The 18042-nt window shown below is 39.9% G+C and overlaps 1 protein-coding gene and 1 long non-coding RNA gene across 10 annotated transcripts in view; one reads left to right on the plus strand and one right to left on the minus strand.

Annotated features, from left to right (window-relative positions):
* The window catches only part of LOC113615278 (uncharacterized), a 23063-nt gene extending 22046 nt beyond the window's left edge, over positions 1-1017 (plus strand). The window contains exon 4 of the long non-coding RNA XR_003430947.1: positions 327-1017. This is a non-coding gene — a long non-coding RNA (uncharacterized LOC113615278). The remainder of the gene's footprint in view (positions 1-326) is intronic.
* LOC113615251 (zinc finger protein OZF-like) overlaps positions 1-18042 on the minus strand; it is a 60647-nt gene that overhangs the window by 36273 nt on the left and 6332 nt on the right. For 6 of the 9 annotated variants that reach the window (XM_027097474.1, XM_027097477.1, XM_027097472.1 and 3 more), the window contains one exon: positions 16086-17606. The exons of 1 other annotated variant lie outside the window; for it this stretch is intronic. In XM_027097474.1, coding sequence (XP_026953275.1) covers positions 16090-17606 — 1517 coding nt within the window. In that variant the 3' untranslated portion in view covers positions 16086-16089. Of the gene's footprint in view, positions 1-16085; positions 17963-18042 lie in introns of those variants that run through there. 2 more of the 9 variants (XM_027097479.1, XM_027097478.1) reach the window with 1 other exon arrangement.

Raw genomic sequence — 18042 nt, forward strand, 5'->3', positions numbered from 1 at the left:
TAAGCCCAATGTGGTTAAAGGAGACCTCTTAACATATTGCCAAGAATTAACTAAAAACATTAAAGCTTCATGCTTACTAGTACTAGAATCTTTTATAAGTGAGAAACCTTTAAAAAAAAAAAAAGAGTTCCCAGGAGACAAAGACATTAAAGAAAATAATTTACAACCAGGTGATCATATTTATTGGAAAAGACACCTCCCTGGAGATGCTTTGAAACCTCAATGGAAAGAGGTTGTTAATCAGGTATTAACAGGTTGTTCACTAAGCCATGTGCAGCAAAACCTTTGGTGTTCAATCATGGAGTCACGTTTCTCATTTTTAAAAGGCTACCAATCCTGAGTGGACCTCCCAACCCATTGATGACCTTCGTCAGAACAAGAAAAACTTCCCTGGGTCAGAAGCAGATGACATCTGAGTAGACAGCTCATCGCAAGAGTCGAGACCAGGCCTGTAACCCCAACTTTGTTGATAGTTTCAGACTGTTTTTCTTTTTTTTAACTGAGGTACCTATATACTTGACCTTGTCACATTGAGGGTCAGTAAGCCTTTTTACCCCTTCCTCATGTTTTCTTTAATCCTGATAATCCTAATATTGGAATTATTCATCTGTCATAAAATCTTTACCTTGAGGAATGACAAATTGAAATTGTAATGGTGTAATCATACTCAGGCATACAAAATGGAGTTGAGCAGCCATTAAGGATCAGATCTCAGACACATCCTGGCATCACTGAGAATTTGAACTTTCTTTGAACTGTACCAAACCCAAGGACACCATCAGCCATATTTAGAACACTCAGAAGCTTCACCCTTTTGGTCTAAAATTTCCCCTTGTAACTGCAACCATTTTGAACCCCAACCAATCCTTGTTAACAAGCTGCCTTATTTCTTGCTTGCTCCAATTATAATTCCTGACAGACAACTATGTAACTCACTATGGCCTTGCAGTTTTTGCCTTCCATTTTAACCTTTCTCCATTTTGTAGTATAGTAGAATACAATTCACATGCTCCTTGACTCTGTGTGTCCTGGACTAAATACATTTTGGGGGGTGGGGGGCGGCTTGCGGGATCTTGGTTCCCTGACCAGGGATTGAACCCGCACCCTTGGCAGTGAAAGGGCAGAGTCCTAAACATTGGACTGCCAAGGAATTCCCTCCTGGACTACATTCTTAACAAACCCCAAATAAATGCCTTTTTATTTCAATCAGGTCTGTTTCTGAAATTTCAGTTTACAGAAGGAGGAAGTAAAACTCACTATTTGCAGATGGCATGACACTGTATATATAGAAACCCCAAAAACTCCACCAAAGAACTGTTAGAGCTAAGTGAATTGACTAAAATTGCAGAATACAAAATTAGTACACAGAAATCTGTTGTATTTCTGTACACTAATAATGAACTGTCATAGAAATGAAGAAAATAATCCCATTTACAGTTGCATCAAAAAGAATAAAATATCTAGTAATAAATTTAACCAAGGAGGTGAAAGACTTCTAGTTTAAAAACTATAAGACACTGAGGAAATAAATTGAAGATGACACAAACAAATGGGAAGATATACCATGCTCATGGATTGGAATAATCAATATCATGGAAATATACATACTACTCAAAGCAATCTACAGACTCAGTGCAATCCTTATCAAAATACCAATGACATTTTTCACCAGAACTAGAACAAATGTTTCTAAAATTTGTATGGAACTACAAAAAACCCCAAATACCCAAAGCAGTCTTGAGACAGAAGAGCAAAGCTGGAGGTATCATGCACCCAGACTTGAAACCATACTACAAAGCTATCATAATCAAAACAGTATGGTCTTGTCACAAGATCAGACACATAGATCAATGGAACAGAGTAAAAAGTCCAGAAGTAAACCCACAGTCATATGGTCAATTTATCTATGACAAAGGAGGCAAGAGTGTACAATTGGGAAAGGACAGTTGCCTCAATAAATGGTGGTGGGAAAACTAGGTAGCTACACATGAAAGAATAAAACTAGGGGGCTTCCCTGATGGTACAGTTGTTAAGAATCTGCCTGCCAATGCAGGGGACACAGGTCTGAGCCCTGGTCCAGGAAGATCCCACATGCCGCAGAGCAACTAAGCCCATGCACCACAACTACAGAGTCTGCGCTCTAGAGCCTGTGAGCCACAACTACTGAGCCCACATGTCATAACTACTGAAGCCCGTGTGCCTAGAACCTGTGCTCTGCAACAAGAGAAGTCACCACAGTGAAAAGCCTGTGCACTGCAACGAAGAGTAGCCCCCACTTGACGGAACTAAAGAAAGCCCACACGCAGTAATGAAGACCCAACACAGCCATAAATAAATAAATAAATAAATAAATAAATAAATAAATATATTTATTTATTAAAAAAAAGAATAAAACTAGACCACTTACACCACATATAAAAATAAACTCAAAATGGATTAAGGACTTAAATTTTTTTTTTTTTTTTTTTGCGGTATGCAGGCCTCTCACTGTTGTGACCTCTCCCGTTGTGGAGCACAGGCTCCGGATGTGCAGGCTCAGTGGCCATGGCTCACGGGCCCAGCCGCTCTGCGGCATGCGGGATCCTCCCAGACCGGGGCACGAACCCGTGTCCCCTGCATCGACAGGCAGACTCTCAACGACTGCGCCACCAGGGAAGCCCCAAGGACTTAAATTTAAGACCCCAAAACCATAAAACTCTTTAGAAGAAAACATAGGCAGTAACCTCTTTGACATCAGTCTTAGTAATATTTTTTTGGATGTGTCTCCTCAGGCAATGGCAACAGAAGCAAAAATAAATGAGTGGGATCACATTAAAGTAAATAGCTTTTGCACAGCAAAGGAAACCACTAACAAAATGAAAAGGCAGCCTACTGAATGGGGGAAGATATTTTCAAATGATATATCCAATAAGGGGTTGATAATCCAAAATATATACAGAACTCATACAACTCTATATTTAAAATAAAAATTTTTTTAAACGGGCTAAGAAGCAGAATAGACATTTTTCCGAAGAAGACATACAGATGGCCAACAGGCACATGAAAATATGCTTAACTTCATTAATCATGACAGAAATGCAAATCAAAACCACAATGAGATACCACCTCACGCATGTCAGAATGGCTTATCAAAAAGAAACAACAGGGCTTCCCTGGTGGCGCAGTGGTTGGGAGTCCGCCTGCCGATGCAGGGGACACGGGTTTGTGCCCTGGTCCGGGAGGATCCCACATGCCGCGGAGTGGCTGGGCCCGTGAGCCATGGCCACTGGGCCTGTGCTCCAGAGCCTGTGCTCCGCAACGGGATAGGCCACAGCAGTGAGAGGCCCGTGTACCAGAAAAAAAAAAAAAAAGAAACAACAGGACTTCCTAGTGGTGCAGTGGTTAAGAATCTGCCTGCCAATGCAGGGGACATGGGTTCAAGCCCTGGTCTGGGAAGATCCCACATGCCATGGAGCAACTAAGCCCATGCGCCTGAACTACTGAGCCTGTGCTCTAGAGCCTGTGAGCCACAACTACTGAAGCCCATGTGCCTAGAACCCACGCTCCACAACAAGAGAAGCCACTGCAATGAGAAGCCCACACACGGCAACAAAGAGTAGTCCCCACTCACCACAACTAGAGAAAGCCTGCATGCAGCAATAAAGACCCAAGGCAGCCAAAAATAAATAAGTAAAATAAATTTTTTAAAAAGAAACAAGTGTTGACCAGAATGTGGAGAAAAGGGAACCCTCAAACACTGTTGATGGGGATGTAAATTGGCCCAGCCACTGTAGAAAACAGTATGGGGGTTCCTTAAAAAACTGAAAATAGAACTATCAATGGTTGAACAATTACACTTCAGTTTATTTGAAGAGAACAAAAACACTAATTTGAAAAGACATATGCACCCCTATGTTCATTGCAGCATTGTTTACAATAGCCAGGATATTGACAGGACCTAAGTTTATCAATAGATGAATGGATAAAGATGTGGTATGTATGTGTGTGTGTAGCCATGTATAACACACAAAATGGAATATCACTCAGCCATAAAAAATAAGAAATTGTGCCATTTGCAACAACATGGATGGACCTGGAGGGTGTTATGTTAAATGAAATAAGTCAGAGAAAGAAATACTATATGATTTTACCTCTATGTTGGATCTAAAAAACAAAAAAAATGAACAAACAAAACAGAAACAGACTCATAGATACAGAGAACAAACTCATGGTTACCAGAGGGAAGGGGGATGAATGGTTGGACAAAATAGGTGAAGCAGTTTACAAGGTAGAAAATTCCAGATATAAAATGAATGTCATGAGGATGTAATTTGCACATAGGAAATATAGTCAATAATATTGTAACCAGTGCTCAAACATAGTAACTGGTCTTACTGAGGTGATCATTTCATAATGCACAAAAATAATGAATCAATGTTATACACCTGAACCTAATATAAACGTAAAAAAATAATGAATGAATGCAACAACAAAGAAACCTCTCACAAATTTTCTTCTGTTGAGTGTTTTTTTCTATTCAGCTCAAAATACTTTTTCCAGTGTGTTTTTTGTTTTATTTTGGTTTTGCTTTTTTAATTGCTGTGTGTGTGAGGAGAGAGAGATGGAGAGGAGAGGGAAATCAAACTAATACAGAAGGGATCTTCTTTTATCTTATATAATGCTTCTACAAAAGTGCTATTGCAAATGTCATGCCTCTTTGTCCCTTATAAAATACTTCCCCGCACATTGTGAACTGCTCTATGCACTTTTATTCATTGTTACATTGGTGTTTCTCTCTAGTGAAATAAGTCAAGAAAATAAATATATAACGTTTGGGAAGGAATAAAGACTTTATCACTAACCACCTTAATTATTTCCTCAAATTTCATCTACACCTGACTCCTACTATGGAGACCCAATTTACTATTGCAATGCTTCCCTACTCCCTATACTTTTCTTCACCTCTATGTGGTTCTTCTTTTCTCTTTCCCTAAGACCTATTATTACCATCTAAGATACTATGTAATTTAACAACTTAGCACATTGCTTGTTGTGTGTTTCCCTTAACCAGAATGCAATTTCTATGAGGATGCATTTTTTTTACTTATTATGTTCTGTGCACTCATATATATCTAGGAATGTGCCTGACAAGGTACGCAATGAATATATGTTGAAGCACTGAACAAACATGAAAACCGGAAGTTCCTGTTCATTTGTAACATTGTTTGCTATTTTTCCAACACTGCTCATTCCTGTCTCACCCAATCAGTTTCAGTACCTTCAAGGGTTCTCAGGAATGGAAAGAAGTCATATTTTGGATTCAAACGCTGAATTGACTAAGAAAGATGGATAGGATGTGCTCAGTTTTTTTCTTTCTTCTCTCAACTATTAGATTTCAGTGTCTTCTGCTCCTTTTCCATTAGGATTTTTATTTCAAAAATAATTTCTTCCCTATCTGTTCTGCTCTCCTGTTAAGATATCTTTATTAATCACTTTTAGTAGCTTTCAGTGGTTGCATAACTCACAAATGTTTTCCAGAAATGACCTCAAATCCCTTTGCAGACACTATTACTGCAATTACAGATGAAGTGATTAATCGCCTTCCAGCAAAAAGATGAGATCATGGCATTTCAAAACATTTACCCAGGGTTCAGAATCCCCCCCTTTTCACACCTGCAGCCACTGTTCTCACAGCAAACAATTGGGTTAGTAGATTTCTTTTTTTTTCCCTCCAGATAGGCTTCACATTCTCTTAAAGAATGTATTTCAGGAAATCTATGAAGATTATAGATTCATAGATTAAGAAATAATTAGGCGGAACTTCCCTTGATGGCACAGTGGTCGAGAATCTGTCTGTCAATGCAGGGGACATGGGTTTAATTCCTGGTCTGGGAAGATCCCACATGCCGTGGAGCAACTAAGCCCGTGTGCCACAACTACTGAGCCTGCACGCTAGAGCCCTCAAGCCACAACTACTGAGCCCGCGTGCCTAGAGCCCATGCTCTGCAACAAGAGAAACCACCACAATGAGTAGATCCCACATACCATGGAGCAACTAAGCCCATGTGCCACGACTATTGAGCCTGTGCTCTAGAGCCTATGAGCCACAACTACTGAAGCCTGCGTGCCTAGAGCCCGTGCTTGGCAACAAGAGAAGCCACCACAATGAGAAGCCTGTGCACCGCAACAAAGAGTAGCCCCTGCTCGCCAACTAGAGAAAGCCTATGCACAGCAACAAAGACCTGACACAGACAAAAATAAATAAATAAGCATTTTAAAAAATAATTAGGCTTTCTGAGGTTGAAATATTAAAAAATTTAGAGAGACAGATAGCAGACAAACAGACAAAAACAGGAAAGGAAAGACATTTGTTAAGGGAGCCAGAGGCTATCACCACACTTGTCCACCTGCTTCAGGGCTGCTGGAGATTTTCGTTTCTCCTCCTGTTACCAACCCTTTATGAAAACATCTCTCACTTATCCCTAGTAAGCACACTGAACCTCACAGGTTTCACTCTAAAGATTTCTTCCTACAAGCATGTGATGAGCAGTAAGACAGGGAAGATGTGTTCCCAGATGCTGAGTTTGAGAATGATAGCTGCTGCTATGCATAAGTGCTTTTGGTGGTGTTCCTTTGTTTTGCAAAGGGGGGGAGGGGCATGTATTGTTAGCCAAAGTCTAGTATGTTTCTAAATTTCTCTCAGTTGTAAAAGTTAACATTCATTCTCATTCAGAGAAAATAAAGTCTCGTTTATTTTGCATTTATAGAAACAAATTTTATGTGAAGAAAAACATGTTACCAAACCAGGTCCGTTTGCCCAATGTGCAGCAAGCCAAATACTGAGATGTGGAGGTTTGCAGCAGAGAAAGGGCTTATTTTTATTTGTACAAGGCAGCCAAGTGAGGAGATTGGAGAACAAATACCAAATACACATTTCAGGAGATGGGGAACTTGGGCCATTTATGGGTGAAGAGTGTAGTGTGGTCAGTGGTATAGGGAAGGTGATTGGAGGCAGGAAAAGGTAAAATAATCATCGTTCTGTGCAGGCACAATGGAGCTACATGCTTTCAGGGACACGTGCAAATTCAGGAGGAGTTGGTATGAAACGTTTGGGGGAATTTGGGGCTGTAAAGTTGAAGGTCATTTATCAGACAACCAAGTCTATTCTGTGCATACTTGGTTTGGCCACATTGGTTTCATCTATTTTCAGCCACTTTTGTTGTGTTACAAGCCAAGGTGTTTTCAACTAGCTGCTCCATTATCTCCTGTTCTGTCAGACAAGTTCAAGAATTTCTGTTAGTCACCAATTTCTGTTAACCCTATGGGGCACGGTTTCAGGATGGGTTTTTTAACCCTATAAGGAATAGTTTCAATACCCCATCTTTTTTTTAAAAAAAATTTTATTTATTTGTTTATACAGCAGGTTCTTATTAGTCATCAATTTTATACACATCAGTGTATAGATGTCAATCTCAATCGCCCAGTTCATCACACCACCCCCACCCCCTGCCTTTTGATCATTACTCAGTCTTAAGGGAAGAGGGGCAATGACTACTCTGGCTACTTCCTGCAGAAGAGGCATAGGCCTGATATGGGCTTGAGGAATGAAACTGTTTCTTATTTGATTGCAAATACTCATGATTCCCTAGATGAGGCCAAGGCTTTTGTTCTGGGCCTTTATGTTCATATGGGTTGGGGTTTGGGGCTTAAACATATGAGACAAACAGCAAGTAGATTTCTGACAAGAAGGAATATAAATCCTAGCAAGCATAAAACAACACCACCTAGTTAACTAATCCCTATAATATAGACCTTATTCCTGATGGGATCCATGAGCATATATTTCCTAAGAGATTGGATCCAGGAAAATAGTCCTGGAAACAAGTTTGGACCCAGTACTTCTGGGATATTTGCTGTAGCCAGTAGTCTGTTGCCTGATTTTGTCTATATGAGTTTCCACTTCAGCTTAGGCATTAATGTATACATGACAAGAGGTATTAGCAATAGCACAAACTTCACCCTGTTCAGCTAGTATATAATCTGGAGCTATACAATTATCTAGGACTACTTTGGCTAATGAGTCAGCTTTTTCCCAGAGTACATCTGAAGTTTTTTTTTTTTAATTCATAATCATAGTGAAGTTCAGGATGGCCAAAACACTCATGACAGGCACAACCAAGGGGTCAGCATGATTACATACAGAAAAAGGTTTTAGATGACTTAGCCAACATCTAGAAAGATTGCCTGTTTTTCCCAATGTTTGAGAAATCCTAATTATTCTTCCAAACCTGGAAGGATAAAATCACAGAGGAAATATGGCAAAAGAAAAGAACACTCATTCTGGTGATCTAGTGAGCTAATTATTTGTTGCTTTGCCTTGGGGCATTACCTTCTGAAGAATTTTACTTTGCCAAAGTCACCACTGTAGCCATTCCACTAGGAGCATAGATATCCCCACAAAGATTTAGAGTTCCTCAGTCATAAATGTCAGGCATGCAGTTAGGTTAACAGTATATAAAGCCAGCAGACAATCCTATTGACTGAACAAGAGCTTTGGTACCATTCACCTTAATTTCTTTTTAAAAAATATTTTATTTATTTATTTTATTTACTTGGCTGTGTTTGGTCTTAGTTGCAGCACATGGGATCTTTCATTGTGGTGCGTGGGCTCAGCAGTTGCAGCACACGGGCTCTCTAGTTGTGGCGAACGGGCTTTAGAGTGCACGGGCTTAGTTGGCCCATGGCATGTGGGATCTTAGTTCCCCGACCAGGGATCGAACCCACGTCCCTTGCATTGGAAGGCAGATTCTTAACCACCGGACCACCAGGGAAGTCCCTCACCTTAATTTCTTTCTCGTAACTTCCTTCTGAAAGCAACTTAAGGTCTGTAGGGGTTCATTGCCCATTCAGAGAAGTCAGTATCGGGGATCTGGAACCAGCCAGGATTTGGATGATATTGGTCATGGTTTTCTTCAACAGCGTGGTTTCTGTTCCCTGTGTCGTTCCTTATGAGGTCTGGCCCAGCAAATATGGACTGGTCTTCTGGATGCTTAGTTTTCCAGTGTTTCAGTAGGACCCAGTCTCCAGGACGAGTTGCAGGGGAACATTTGTGGGAAATATTAACCTGCTGGAGGCAAACTTATATATAGCAGTTAGATTGGTGCCCATTAATTGTACAGACCTGAAAGTGTCTAGTTTCTTAATTCGAGTTCCTTCCAGATTTCCTAAACCATTTCTGGAACATAGAAAGTGTCTCCCATGCAATATTTAAGGCCCTTTCAGCCTTGCCAAAAAAGATTTCACTTTTTGCAGTACAGGGAAGAGGAGGTGCAGGGCTGACTGAAGGGCATTACCTGACTCCTCTGCTGAGGATGGAACCCCTGGACAGCAGCTGTAAGTCTGGCTGAGGATGGAACCCCTGGACAGCAGCTGTAAGTCTGGCTGAGGATGGAACCCCTGGACAACAGCTGTAAGTCTGAAAACCAAGACAGCACAGAAATTCTTGCTGTGGCCATGTACACCAGAATATGGAGATACTTGAGGGTAGTTAATTTCAAAGTTTGAAGTGACATATTTATGCTTAGGATAGAATATGCCCCATAAAATGTTACAGGGAAGACAGAGACTGACTAAACAGAAATGATGGGGACTATTTAAATAAATTATTACAGGGCCCAGTGTTTGTAATTACACATGTGCCAACGACAGAATGAAGGTCAAGAACCATATTTGTTACGGTATTTTTTTTGTTTGTTTCTCAAACTTTTAACGTGTCAAACTGTAGTACCACATATATTAGGCTTCCATTTTATTTTTTGTTTTACTGAAGGTATTTCAAGGGTCTCAATAGGCCTTGTGATTTTGTTGGATTTTGCATAACTTGGTGGTTTTCAGGAACCATACAATGTATTGCTGTAGAACTGACTCTGTGAAGTTTTCTCCAGGATATATACATACATACATATATATATATATACACACACACACACACACACACATACATATATATATAGAGAGAGAGAGAGACAGAGAGAGAGAGAGAAAATGTACAATATTATATGTTTCAGGTGTACAACATAGTGATTCACAATTTTTAAAGGTTATACTCCATTTATAGTTATTATAAAATATTGGCTATATTCTCTCTTGTACAATATATCCTTGTAGCTAATTTATTTTATACATAGTAGTTTGTACCTCTTAATCCCCCATCCCTATTTTCCCCACCCTCTTCCTTCCAGTAACAATTAGTTTGTTCTCTTTATCTGTAAGACTGTTTTTTGTCTTATTCACTAGTTTATTTTTTATATTCTATATATGAGTGATATCATACAGTATTTGTCTTTCTCTGTCTTATTTCACTTAGCATAATGTTCTCCAAGTCCATGCGTCTTGATGCAAATGGTAAATGTTCATTCATTTTTATGGCTGAGTAGTATTCCATTGTGTGTGTGTGTGTGTATACACACACACACACACACACACACACACACACACACCCCACATCTTTACCCATTCATCTCTTGATGGACACTTAGATGGCTTCCATATCTTGGTAATTGTAAATAATGCTGCTATGAATATTGGGGTGCATGTATCTTTCTGAATTAGTGTTTTTGGTTTTTTTCAGATATATACCCAGGAGAAGAATTGCTGGATCATATGGTAGTTCTATGTTTAGTTTTTTTGAGAAACCATCATACTATTTCCCACAGTGGCTTCAACAATTTACATTCTCACCAACAGTGTCAAGAGTTCCCTTACCAGGATGTATTCTTAAGTGAAAAACTATGGTCCAGAATAGTGTATAAGAGTGAACATATACCATGTTTTTTGAGTCAAGTAGAAGAGTATAAATATAGGGACAGAGATTTAACAGATTGGAAGGACAGGAACAAAAGTGATGAAATTTCCTTGTGTTGTAGTTTTGAGTTTGTACAAATTTAAGTATTTCCCATAAAGTTTAAACAAACAATGCTCAATCAAAATGGAATTTTAAAATCCATAACATAAAAAGTAAAATGGAAGAAAAATTGAGAGAGATTTTGTGTTGCCTTGATGGTATATCCAGGATAAAGAAAGTGGCTTAACCCAGAGGGATATCAACTATAGCCCAATATAAAATAAAACTTAAAAAAAAAAAGAGGGATAAAACCACAACCTGAGTACAACTAGAGGAATCTGAATAAGATCAGGTGATAGTATCAACGTCAATATAATTGTTGTGATATAATATAGTCTTACTATTGGGGAAACTGGGTAAAGTACACACAGGATCTCTCTGATTCCTTACCTTCCCTTTCCCTTCCTTTGTCCTCTCCTTTCTGTGCCACAAGGTGTGCAGGATCTCAGTTCCCCAACCCGGGATTGAACCTGGGTCACGGCAGTGAAAGCACCAAATCTTAACCACTAGACCACCAGGGAACTCCCTCTCTGCATTCTTACCCTTGCATGTGAATCACTGATTTTCACAATAAATACTTCAATTAAAAAATCCAAGGGAGGGAATTCCCTGGTGATCCAGTGGTTATGGGGTGTTCTCTGAGATCTTATCAAATATTTCTATGAAGTTGTCACTTCTGTCTGGAGAGATCCTCACCAATTGTGAAGTGTTGCTTCCCTGGGATGCGGACTTTGTAAGGGAGGAGGAGTGTAGTGTATCAATATCATTATTCAGTTTAACTTTATACACCAGTGGGTTCATTCAAAATATTCATAGTAAACATTAGTTTTATAATACTATTTAAGGTTGAAGTAAAAAATATCACCAGTGTGATGAAAATAGGTTACAAAACTAGAAAATGAAGCAAAATAAGGGACAAAAGAAAGAACCAGAAATCTTGATAAGAATCACAAGATGAAGTTAAATAACAAAAACTTATGCCAGTAGAATTTCCCGTGGGAATTTGGGAGTGTGCATAAATCTGAGTCTAACAACCATGACATTGCTTAGGTTGCGGATAAGTCCACTCTTAATGACCTCCAGTGAGTCACAGGTAGTAATGATTGACAACTTCCCCTGATCATAGAGGTTCTGCAGAGACACAGGAAGGGTCTAAATTAAATGCCCTGTTCTCATTGAGCACAGGGTGACTCCATTCTTCTAAGAGGATGTCTGGTCCAAATTTTTATTTTCTGTTTAAGAAAATTATCTTATAAATGGGACATGTCATTGAGATGAAATCACAATAAGGCAAAGATGATAGAGATAGATATATAGATGGTAGACATATAGGTGGATGATAGACATACAGATGACAGAAGAATGGATCCATTTTTATAGGTGAGGAATGGAAGCCAAGGCCCTGGGAGGGTAGAGAGTGTTGATTACTATGATAAAGAGAACATCCAAGTACTTGAGATGCAATGAACAGCATTTCACCAAGGATAAAAATTTAGAGACACATCATTCAAGTCTCCATGACACAACATGCCCCTCATCAGCAGATACAACAGACACTAGGCATCTACTCAGAGTAGGAGCTTATCTTCTTCATCTTATTACTCACAACCTACCTTATCATGAAGCCTCTACAGTGAACCCTGTTTATGATCAGTGTGTTTAGTGAGAAGCCAGTGAAACAAGTTTCAAAACAATGCAACTGAGGAGAGAGGGGAACTGTCAGGCACTCCTGATGCACGTTGATGAGGGGCAACATGCCTCTGGTTTCCTCAGCAAATGCCTTTCCTGTTTTTATGGCTTTGTTCTTATGTCTGTCTATATCTATAACCTATATAAGATTGTTCCTTTTTTATTGTCCTGACCTCAGGAAGTGAAATTTATTTTAGAAAGAGTTAATTTCCAGTTTTCTGACAAAAATGTTTTCTAAGAATCAGATACCTGAAGAGATACTTACCAAATGTGTATTTGCTCCCATAACAAGGATGCCATGGCAGCATCTGAGTGTGCAATGGGGACACATAAGCCTGAGATAAAGGTTTAGAACCCCACGATGTCATCTGCTCCTTGGAAGTGATTACGTCACCTGTAAGTGCAGTGACAGTGTCTGCATATGGAGAGGAGACAAACTCAGAAAAACATTTCAGACTGTGTAACTATCCAGAGCTATTAAAAGTACTTAGGGTTTCCCTGGTGGCGCAGTGGTTAAGAATCGGCCTGCCAATGCAGGGGACATGGGTTTGAGCCCTGGTCCGGGAAGATCCCACATGCCACGGAGCAACTAAGCCCATACGCTACAACTACTGAAGCCCACGCACCTAGAGCCCTTGCTCCACAACAAGAGAAGCCATCCCAAAGAGAAGCCTGCACACTGCAACGAAGAGTAGCTCTCACTAGCTATAACTAGAGAAAGCTCACGCACAGCAACGAAGACCCAAAGCAGCCAAAAAGAAATAAATAAACTAAAAAAAAATAAAATAATAAAAGTGCTTAATGAGATAGATATCCATGAGGACTGGCAGAAATTGATGGTGGAAAACTTGTTTTTGAAATAATCAAAATCCCACTGGAATGTGAGGAAAAAAAAAACACACACACACCTGACATCTAATAAGTGAGAGAAGGAAACCACTAAAATGTCTACTGGGGATTTTTTAGTAGATTTAAAGGCTTTTCACAAAACATAATTTCTTCCTATAACTCAGAGCATTCATGGTAGTAAAACTGAAGGAAAAAGCAGGGTGAGGAGAGTTAGAAAGTACACCCACAGTTGTGCAAATGAATGTTAAATGTGCATTATCATTTTGTTCCATATTTTAAGATGTCAGTAGGTACCACATGGGGGACTTGCCCAGCGTTCTAGTGGTTAAGACTCTGCACTTCCATTTCAGGGGGCAAGGATTTGATCCCTGGTCCAGGAACTAAGACCCCACATGCCACGCAGTAAGGCCAAAAATAAAAATGTACCATATGTGTTTCAGACATGTTTCTAGGAATACAGAATGTATCAGTGCACAACATGTAAATACATATTTTCCTACTGGAACTTACTCTGTATTTGATAGAAAAATAAAATAAGCAGTTCTTCTATGATATTAAGTTGCATAGCGTAATAGAAGGTGATGGGTCCTAAGGAAGTAAGAAGGTCAGCGAATGGGTGATGAAACAATTATGAGTTTATGATGGGTTGAGGCACTAAAATGAGTGTCCATATTTGGATTCATAGTGAAGATGAAAACTGAGGATATATTTTAGGTGTTTTCTTCCTTTCCAATTGCTACATATTCATTATTTTGCCAGGTTTTTTTTTTCGTATTGAATGAAATTGGAACTCCAGGATGATACTGAATAAGAGAACAATGAGCAGCTGCCCTCCTTTTATTCTAGTGGCAATAGTTTAATAATGGTTCAAAGGTATAGTATTTCTAATTACTCTTTGTAGATGTTGTAGGATTAAGAAGGCTCACTTCTATCCGTAGTTTGATATCTCTCTTAGTGTACTAGCACTGAACATTTCACAAAGAAAAATTTTTTAATTCTCATTCACAATATTATCAGATTTAGAAAATACATATGCAAGACCTATAAAAAGAAATCTAAAAACATTTCCATCCAAAATTAAATAAGATCTACATAAAAGGAGATGTATCATGTTTATGGATTGGGACACTCAGTATTTCTTTCTAAATTAAAGATTAGGAGAATTCCCTGGAGGTCCAGTGGTTAGGACTCAGCGCTTTCACTGCCCTGGCCTGGGTTCAATTGCTGATCAGGCAACTAAGATCCCATAAGCTGCATGGAACAGCCAAAAAATAAAAATAAAAATAAATTGAAGACTAAATGCAAGCCCAGTGAAACTCCTAGTAGGATTTTTTGTGCTGTATAAGCTGAAAAGTGAATTCTAAACTTCATATGGAAAAGCAAAGAACCAAGAAAGGCTATAATGACTGAAAAAAAGAAAGTCAAAGGAGTATACAACCTTGATTTCAAGACATACTATAAAAACAAATTAGTTAATACATGAAAATACTGGCATAAATAAAGTAGATAAATGCAACAGAATAGAAATTCCAGAAATAAACATATACATAAATGATTGACCTTCAATGAAGATACTAAAGCAATTCAGGGGAAAAGGTATAATCTTTTTTTTTTTTTTTTTTTTTTTTTTGTGGTATGCGGACCTCTCACTATTGTGGCCTCTCCCGTTGCGGAGCACAGGCTCCAGATGCATGTGGGATCTTCCCGGACCGGGGCACGAACCCATGTCCCCTGCATCGGCAGGCGGACTCTCAACCACTGCGCCACCAGGGAAGCCCAGGTATAATCTTTTAAATCAGTATCACTGCAGCAATTGGGTGTCTATATTTTAAAAAATAACTCCCACAATTAATTGAAAATGATTCCTTTGCATCAATAAAAACCCTAAACCATAAAAGTTACAGGAGGAAACGGGAAAAAGTATAAGAATGGACAAATTAGACTACACTAAAATTAAGAACTTTTTCTCTGGAAAAGTAATTGAAAAGACAAGACCAATTCTGGAAGAAAGTATTGCTAAGTATTTCCATTAGAGGACCGTATTCAATAATTCATGAAGAAATGTCAAAACTCAGTAATTAGAACAACAAATCAAATGAATAGAAATTTCAATAACAATATATGGCTGGAAATTAACACATGGAAGACCAGTCAGCATCATGTCACTAGGGAAATGCAAATTAAAATCACTTGATACCACTATACACCTACGATGTCACAAAAATTAGAAACCCTGCACATACCAAGTGTTGGTAAGAATGGAAAGAATGGGAACTTGGGTTCTGGTGTTTCTGGCAAGACTGTAAAAGGATACTACCACTTTAAAAAGTTTGACTGGGGCTTCCCTGGTGGCGCAGTGTTGGGAGTCCGCCTGCCGATGCAGGGGACACAGGTTCGTGCCCCTGTACAGGAGGATCCCACATGCCACTTAGTGGCTGGGCCCGTGAGCCATGGCCACTGAGCCTGAGAATCCGGAGCCTGTGCTCCACAACGGGAGAGGCCACAACAGTGAGAGGGCCGTGTACCACACACACACAAAAAAGTTTGACCCCACATAAGTTAAACGTTCACCTACTCTACAACACAGGAGTTGTGGTGCTAGATATTAACTCAAGTGAAGGAACACATAAGTCCAGAAGACATTTCTCCAGTGTGAACTTTCCTCTTTTTTATGAGCTTGGAGCTACATACAAAGAACTACACTCATAAGGCCTTTCTCCAGTGTGGATTCTCTGGTGGACAATAAGACTTGTTCTGTAACTGTAAGGCTTCCCACATTCATTGCACTGAAAAGGCTTTACTCCAGTGTGGATTCTCTGGTGGACAACAAGACTTGTTTTGTTACTGTAGGGCTTCCCACATTCACTGCACTGAAAAGGCTTTGCTCTAGTGTGGACATTTCGGTGGCTAACAAGTGTATTCTTCAGCTTGAAGGCTTTCCCACATTCATTACACTCATAGGGTCTTTCTCCAGTGTGGATTCTCTGGTGCTCAGCAAGTCTGATTTTCCTCTTGAAAGCTTTCCCACATTCACTGCACTCATAACGCCTTTGTGCAGTGTGAACATTCTGGTGTTTATTGAGGGCAAAGCTGCTTATAAAGAAGTTCCCACATTTCTTACACCCATAAACTTTTTCTCCATTGTGAATTCTCTGGTGTACAATAAGACTTTTTTTGTTGACATAGGCTTTCCCACACTCACTGCACATATGAGGCCTTTCTCCAGTGTGGGTTCTCTGGTGGATAATAAGACTGGTTTTATAACTGAAGGACTTCCCACATTCGGTACACTTAAAAGGCTTTTCTCCAGTATGGATCCTCTGGTGCACAAGAAGTTTATTTCTGTAAAGGAAGAGCTTCCCACATTCACTGCATTTATGAGGTTTCTCTCCAGTGTGGACCTTTTGGTGCTGGACAAGTGAATCCTTGCGGGCATAGGCTTTCCCACATTCATTACACTCATAGGGTCTTTCTCCAGTGTGGACTCTTTGGTGCTGAACAAGTTTACATTTGTAGATGAAGACTTTCCCACATTTACCACAATCAAAAGGCTTTTCTCCTGTGTGAACTCTACGATGATGAGAAAGACCTCCCCTGAGTCTGAAGAATTTGCCGCACTCGCTGCACCCATAAGGTTTTTCTCCAGTGTGAACTCTCAGGTGCTCCGTGAATTTATACTTTTTACTGAAGGCTTTGCCACATTCGCTGCACTCGTAATGCCCTTGTCCAGGGTGAGAGACCTCCCTGCTCTCCCTGCTTCTTCCTGGATGCTGTCCATCGTGGGAGGGCTGGTGCTGGGGAAAGCCCAAGCTGCCTAAGAAAGCCTTCTCAATCTCTCCGCATGTGAACATATTGTCGGGTAAAAAGACTTTGCAGCTCGTCACAAGCAAGGCCCCATTCTCTTCCCTTCTGAGGTGTTTCTCTCCACTGGGCTGCTTCTGGTGCTGTTGTAGGTGAGAAGTGAACATATTCCCACAAGCCCCAGAAGAGGACGGTTTCAGCCCAGGATGCACTCCTTGGTGCTCAGCCAGGTACAAAACATATTTCTCTACCAGGGCACCCATATCTGAAGTAAGAGTCTTCAGGATAGATAGTTCTGGATTTGGATTCCTGTCTTGTGTCACTTGTTTTACAGAAACACATTGTTCAGAAGTGGCCTCCTCAGTACCTAATGCACTCCAACACCCTGAAAGCACAAAAATGCTGATAAACTGTATGGAGACGTTGGTGGTACAGGAGTCCACTACAAATTTGTGCATGACACATGTAGGAATAAGCCCATGGGTTTGTTATTAAAACAAGGGAGGAAGGGTCAAGTGGTAGAAGGGGATACTCTACAATGCTAGGTCTCTGATGGTCGCAGAACAGGAAATGTCTCAAACCAGCAAGAACACAGGATACCAGGTAGTGGCGCCGTGCCAGGAGGAGAGGCTAGAACAACCCACTCCTAGGCAGATGGCTTTCAGCAGGACTTTCTGGTGGTGACAAGGGTCAGCTCTGTAGAATGCGTGTCTCAATCCAGGAAAATGCAATTACACCTGACTATCAGTGTTCAAAGACAATGTAAGTAAACATGTACCTCTCATGATACATTAAGGATATGCATATACAATATAAAAAAT

This window comes from Aethalodelphis obliquidens, unplaced genomic scaffold, assembly GCF_003676395.1.
Source record: "Aethalodelphis obliquidens isolate GAN/ISIS:26980383/991018 unplaced genomic scaffold, ASM367639v1 scaffold113, whole genome shotgun sequence".
NCBI classification, from domain to species: Eukaryota; Metazoa; Chordata; class Mammalia; order Artiodactyla; family Delphinidae; genus Aethalodelphis; species Aethalodelphis obliquidens.